The 6,730-nt window shown below is 38.7% G+C and overlaps 1 protein-coding gene across 1 annotated transcript; it reads left to right on the forward strand.

Moving 5' to 3' along the window:
• The first annotated feature begins 656 nt into the window (after positions 1 to 656).
• tal2 (T-cell acute lymphocytic leukemia 2) lies at positions 657 to 6,494 on the forward strand. Its single transcript, XM_043674217.1, has 2 exons — positions 657 to 1,191; positions 4,659 to 6,494. Exon 2 carries the CDS (start codon positions 4,673 to 4,675, stop codon positions 5,117 to 5,119), a length of 447 nt encoding a protein of 148 aa, XP_043530152.1. The 5' UTR covers positions 657 to 1,191; positions 4,659 to 4,672; the 3' UTR covers positions 5,120 to 6,494.
• Positions 6,495 to 6,730: the final 236 nt, after the last annotated feature.

Genomic DNA, 6,730 nt, shown 5'->3' on the forward strand with positions numbered 1-6,730 from the left:
AGACTAAGCATCCAAACGCTCATTTTCAGTTTCAAGACTAATCCAGATGGATCAATTAAAGGCGATGCATACATGAAGCAGTTTTGTTTTGTCAAATGTAGATCCTACTAGAGTGTCCTGAAAGAGTGCCGGTTAGAATTGCAGGTGCAGTACTTTTGTGGGCAGAGGAAAGCGCAATGAATAGTAAGGATTTTTTTTAAAACTCAAACCCACTGGGGCAGTTTTGCAACCACATGATAATCCCTGTAATCGGATTATGTAAATTCCTACTCCACAAAGTAAAGTCCCATAGCAGCCTGTCACTTTGAAACAAAGCACTTGAGGGAAAAAAATTAATAACTGCATAAATTAAAAACAATAAAAGGCCACAGCAAATGATGAGAATGCTGATTTACTATATATACTGACAAAATTCAATTGTGGCAAGTATTAAGGCGTTGTCCCAGCAGCAGTCTGTTGGTTAACAACCGCTGATGGATATGTTAACAGTAACCATTTACCTCCTCCCAAAGTGTTTCATGCCAAATATTACATTTCCATTTTTCAAAAAAAAAAATTTGCTGTGGGTGCTGTGCTATTTCTGATTCCATTAGCGAATATAAATGTGTGGCAGAATCACAAACTGTCAAAGGGCGATCACTCAGCATCACACAAGATGTGTCCGATTATTTGGAAAGGTGATAAAGGTTTTAAATTCCAACACCACGATACGTTCTCCAAGCGGTTGACTGAAACATAAGTTTCCCATCTCTATTTTTGTTCTGCGGCGGGTTTAAACAGCTATGGGTCTTTCTAACGTAATAAAATGTCTCGCCCGTTCGAATATTGTCCAAAGCATCATTCACCTTTTCAGAGCAAACGACACTCTTTGGGTCGAAAATGGAAGGTTTTTTTTAAATGGAACAAAAACGGGAAGGGTGCCTGACGCATTGTGCTGCCAGTCTCCAAGGAGATAAATATATTCACTTGTAGCACATAGTGGGGACACATGTCAAACAAAGGGACAGCCACAATATAAGTGGCAGCAGCTCCCTCGGTTCTCCACCCCTCCCCGCCCCTAAACAAAATCCATAGCACGGGGCCGCACGGAGTCTGAGTATCACTGTTACTGCTGCACACCGCACTGTGCAGGTCGTATCTGAGCTCCTTCAGCCTGGTGTCATCAGCAGCAGCCAATACTTTTTGAAGCAGGTAAGGGATGATTCTAGGATTTACTTGACACAGGAGTAGGATAAGACTGCAGATAGATGCATCATAGTAAGCATGTGGACCCTGTGTGTTTGCAACAATGTAACTGTAAATAGCGGTCATACCTTTCTGCGGCTAATTGTTTCCTGAATCTCTACATCTTGTGTTAAAAATAGCAGTCACTTTCCTCCAAATGTGCTTCTGTTTGTATTATTTATTATCCATGAATCAGATTTAGGTTGCAATAACTGATTTGGCAACTTGTATCCTGTTTCATTAATTGGTAGTTAGATTCAGCAAATTTGATGAAGGCAATGGCATTTCAATCTCAGCCTATTTAATCACAATATATTGATAATGAGGTATGATATATTGCATTCTGTTCAAGCTACAGTTCTGTTGGCTTTTTTCTGTTACTTTTTCTTCAATATTGTGCCTTGAACATCATAATTCCATTCTGCTGCAGTGTAAATGTTAACTGTCATTAGGAATGGTTTGTTTAATAATTAAGAATCCCAATTTTAAACCAGCCAGATTTTAAAAGATGGAATCTAGATATCATGGGGTCGAGAAATATTTTTCATCATCATGCAAGACAGTAGAGGCCACGGAAGAGAATCAAAGATGTGTTTAGGATCATTTTCTGATTTTGTTTGAGGATGTATGGCAAATAAAATCCAACTTTAATACCCAAATTAATATATCACACATCACACATTAATTATGCTTTTTCTATGCAGCCCATGACTGAGAAATTGATGATTACAAAATACATCCCAACTAGTGAAGGTTGGACTCTCAATTAAATGTATCAAGCTTTTTTCATGGTTTTTTTGCCAAGACTTGTCACTAATAAATGAGGGAACAATTTATGTACATTTATGAATTTATTGATGAGAATGAAGCAGAATTTTACAACAATGGTTTCAGGGATGAGATATTTCAATTATGATGGAAGATTGGAGAATTTAGGATTGTTTTTCTTGTAGAGGAGCAGATTGAGAGAGATATGAAAGAGGTTTTCACAATCATGGGGAACTGGGACAGATTAGATGGGTAAAGCCCGTTCCAATTCATAAAAAGCATTGAGAGGTCATAAATTTAAAATAACATTAATAAAATGCAAAATGAGAAAAAACAGTTTCACACAGTAGGTACCTAAGGTTTGGAATGCGATGCCCGGTAGCATGTTGGAGGAGGATTCATTTGAGGTATTCAAGAGGGCATTTGATGATAATGAAGAGTAACAATGTGCAGGATTATAGGGAAAGGGCAGAAGAATTGCACTAAATCATAATCCTCATCCAGAAAGCTAGTGCAATTACAATGAGCCAAAAAAGCTGTCTACTGCTCCATAACAATTCTGTGAATTATATGAAAGTATAGGAGGAAGCATTGTAGAGGCCATTGTAGCCTTCATGCCTTTTCTAGCATTCAATCTGTTTATATCTAATCTGTATCTTAATTCTTTTCATTTGCCTTGATTCTGTAACTCTAATTAACACACCTACTGAACTTTTTTTTAACCAGTCTCAGTTTTGATATCCACAATTATAAGAGCATGACCTCAATGACAACATAATTTATTTTGTGATTTTGGTGAAGGAATAAATGTTGGCCTGGCCACTGATATTCATTCAGAGCTAATTGTAAACTAGATTTTATTATTATTTGGTAACAGGGCACTTGTTAAATCCCAACCCATCCCCCAGCCACAACAATTTTTTGGGAGAGAGAGTTTCTGATTTTTAAGAGACTTTGTGTGGAGAAGTGAATCAGCACTGAATGACTTGGTTTAAATTTAGAGGCTATCCACTTAATCTGTGATATTCTTATAACTTAGCCCCTTTAGCCTTTGTATTTTACTCATGAGTTGACACTGCACTGCCTCCATGATCAATATGACCTTCTCAAGGTGTAGTGCCGCAATTGAGCAGGGGATTGCAGCTGGGGTTTGGCCTAATGTATGGGATATAGAGATTGTTGTACTTAACTAGTGGTATTCATCCTTAAGATGAGACAGTTGCCCATTCTAGCAGCAGCACCATATATAGTATTTGAGCAGAAAGGATATATTGAGGTGGGACAGAGGGCAGAGATTATGAAAACAGAAATATGGACATCACAAAATTAATATGATTATAATGATCCATCTGTAGTGTTTTAGATTACATAAGTATTGAAGTTAGAATAAAACTCCCATGTCTGACTACTATAACCACTATAAATTTTGACTTTAAATGTTGCCTTTGTTTAAGATCCAACTCAACTGACTTGAAATCGCTTGCTTAACATAGAATCATGATGAAACAGGAATGGGAAACAGTGTCAATTTGAACATTGAAAATTACTGATAAATAATAATATTAAAATCTTTAACAGGAAAATTAATAATGAATAATGTTAAAATCTTTAACAGGAAAACAGGTCTATACTGTACAGTATATTATTGTCCATTACCCAGCCAAACCATCGATTTTAACAAATGCTCTGCTACTTAACAATAATAAAACTGAATTTACATTTAGATCCCAATGAATGAATCCCAGTGACAGGGCCAACACTTATTGCTCAATCAACATCTCAAAACAAATTACTGTATCTGGTCATTATCACATCGTTGTTTGTGGGAGGATGCTTTGCCAATTTTGACCACTGCGCAGCGTTCCTGCTAATTATTTTTCTCTTTTGCTTAGACCCCCAAGGTCCTTGTGCAGCAGAAGAATTGGATGTAAATGCTGCAAACTGTGTCAACATGCTGGTCGCAGTGCACAACCCCTCAGAGCAGCTGCATGCATGCAGCCACGCAGCTCAGGGGGTGCATTGCTGCTGTGTCTTCTACATTACAATCACTTTGAGATGTCCCGGTTGTTGTGAGAAGTGTTTTATGAATATGGATCTTTTAAAACCTTGATTCTGGTCTGTTGCATTACATTTTGACATATTCAGCCAATCACCGGAAATAAAATCTGGCAGAAGATACTGCTTCAAGTTTGTTTGAATTTTATTCATTAATGTCAGACAGGAGTAGTATTTATTTCCTAATTGTTGCTAAGAAGATGGTGGCCATCTTCAGCAGCCGCCGAACCTTGTGATTCCAGGAAGTTCAGATCTTGGGTTTGGAAGTTGGTGCAGATTTGGTGAGTTGCTGCAGATAGTACATTCTAATGCCAATCTGCAGATTGGTGAAGCGAGTGAATACTTAACTTGGTATATGTGGTGCCAATTAAGTGGGCTACTGTGTCCTGGATGGTGTCCAACTTTTTGAGTGTTTTTGGAACTGCACCCAACCAGGCAAGTGGTGAATATTTCATCACACTCCTGACTTGTGCCTTGTAGATGATGGACACACTCCAGGGAGTCAGGAGATGTGTTAATTGCCTGCAACATTCCAAGTGTAACCACCATATTTAGACTGAATATTATTCTTGACTTATTTGTAAAATATTACAGTTGCACTTTTATTGCAGAGCTGCCGAAAAGGATGACTAAAAAGGTTTTCACCAACACAAGGGAGAGATGGAGGCAGCAAAACGTAAACAGCGCCTTTGCAGAGTTGCGCAAACTGGTCCCGACTCACCCTCCAGATAAGAAACTGAGCAAAAACGAAATTTTGCGCCTGGCGATGAAATACATCGATTTCCTGGTGAAGCTGCTTAAAGATCAAGGAATAGATCAAGAAAGTGGGAAGTTTAGCAACTCAGCATCCTTTCCGGAGGTTACCCACGGATGGTCCCCAGGACAGAGAGTACCGGTGGATGGGAGCAGCACCCCCCCTTCACCAGTGTCAGGTAGCAGCAGCGGGAATGAGAGATCAGTCAGTCCCAGCAGCTTACCCGAGGACCAGTCCTGCGCAGCCGACAGCGCCGTAGCACCATCCACTGCCATTCTGTATCAGTTTGCTCTGTTAAAAAAGTTAAATGTTTTGTAGCTCCTAGAAAGCGTCATGTTCCCTAAATGTGTGCTTGTCCATATTTAGTTCTTCCCTGACCTCCGCGAAATGCTGGTCACAAAATCCTTTATATCTGTTCACAACAACAACAAAAAATAATAACCTGGAAACAAAATAAATTCCGCATCATTGCCGTGACATTCATGCACCAGCCAAAGGTGTTGAGGACCACACTGGTAAATGATTACCCCTCAGGTAGTGAATTCCGCTATGAAGCACGAATCGTTTTATTTCTAAACTCCACCCGTTGGATTATTAACATGCTGCCCTTTTCTAAGCTTAGACTGACCGGGCCGGGGGGAACGGAATCTTCCTGCGGGTAATGATTTTGAATTCAATGGGAAACCGGCCGGATGCAGTATTGAAAATCTACCGGCGTAGGGGAGGATACATTTCCACTTCATTTGCAGATGCTAGGTTTTGTGGTGGGTAGCGCTGCTGATACCAATTTGTGTGCAATAATGTACTACAGGAATTTCACTCACCTGCGACAAACCGTGCAGCCAAGTCTCTTGAACAATTTGGTGCATGTCTGAGCAGACCTTCCTCCGTGGAAACTGGTTAATCTCAACTGGAGCTCAGTCCTGGGACGAGAATCAGTGATATGAGCACATTTCACTGACTGATGCATGCTGTTACTTTAGTTCCAATAATTATAATGTTTTTATTTTATTCTTTCTGGTGGATGGAATTTGTAAAATAAGATTACACAAAGGCATAAACATAAAATAAACATTTTTTTCTCGTGAGATTACAAATGTAAGTTTGTGAGCCGTTGTACAGAGGGGAAGAGTGGGATCGTTGTCAGTGTCCAAAGGCTTCACTGAGATTTAACTGCTGTCCACTGCATGCCTATCTGGTCTGTAAATCTAATCCACAATCAAGTACACTTCTAAAAGCCTTACGGGAAATATGTGTATATTGCTATCTGAATGTTTGAACAATTCCTTGATATTTTTACTGTTTTGTTTCTGTCCTGGCTAAATTGGTATTACTTTAACTTAACTAACTAAAAGTATATTAATATATTGGGAAAAGGAAAAAAAATGTTTTGTTGAGCTAGCCAAAGAGTCTGCAAATTTATAAAATGCCTGTGGTTGTCTTTACTATTGATCAGCAAAGAAGATTATAGAATATAGTGCTGTACAGGCATTTCAAACTGACTCAATTCTGAGTTTAATGTATTTATTACTAAATGTTTTTAAACCAATCACATTGTAGCCTCATGATCACTGGTACTTTCAAATAAATATATGTATTCTGTGTAACTTGCTAGAATATACTTTGTCGTCTGTAAGCCTTTTATCATAAAAGTGGCAAAGGCAAGGGAAAATAAAGAAAAGTGAGTCAAACATGTCTCTGTTTCTTTCAATTGTTGCTGTTGTTCTTCATCAGGGCCTCCCATCTTACAAGCCGTTTCTTAACTGAATAGACAGGTAATGCTACTACTGGATAAAGAGATTAATGAACGTTTACCAACTGGCAATATCCTTTTCCTGTCAAAGGAAACATGCATTTTCAAAAAATTACGACTTCCCAGAGTTTAGTTTAGAAGATGGTCTGATCGCTGGCTGTGAACTTTACACGTAT

This window comes from Chiloscyllium plagiosum, chromosome 2 (genome assembly GCF_004010195.1).
Source record: "Chiloscyllium plagiosum isolate BGI_BamShark_2017 chromosome 2, ASM401019v2, whole genome shotgun sequence".
NCBI classification, from domain to species: Eukaryota; Metazoa; Chordata; class Chondrichthyes; order Orectolobiformes; family Hemiscylliidae; genus Chiloscyllium; species Chiloscyllium plagiosum.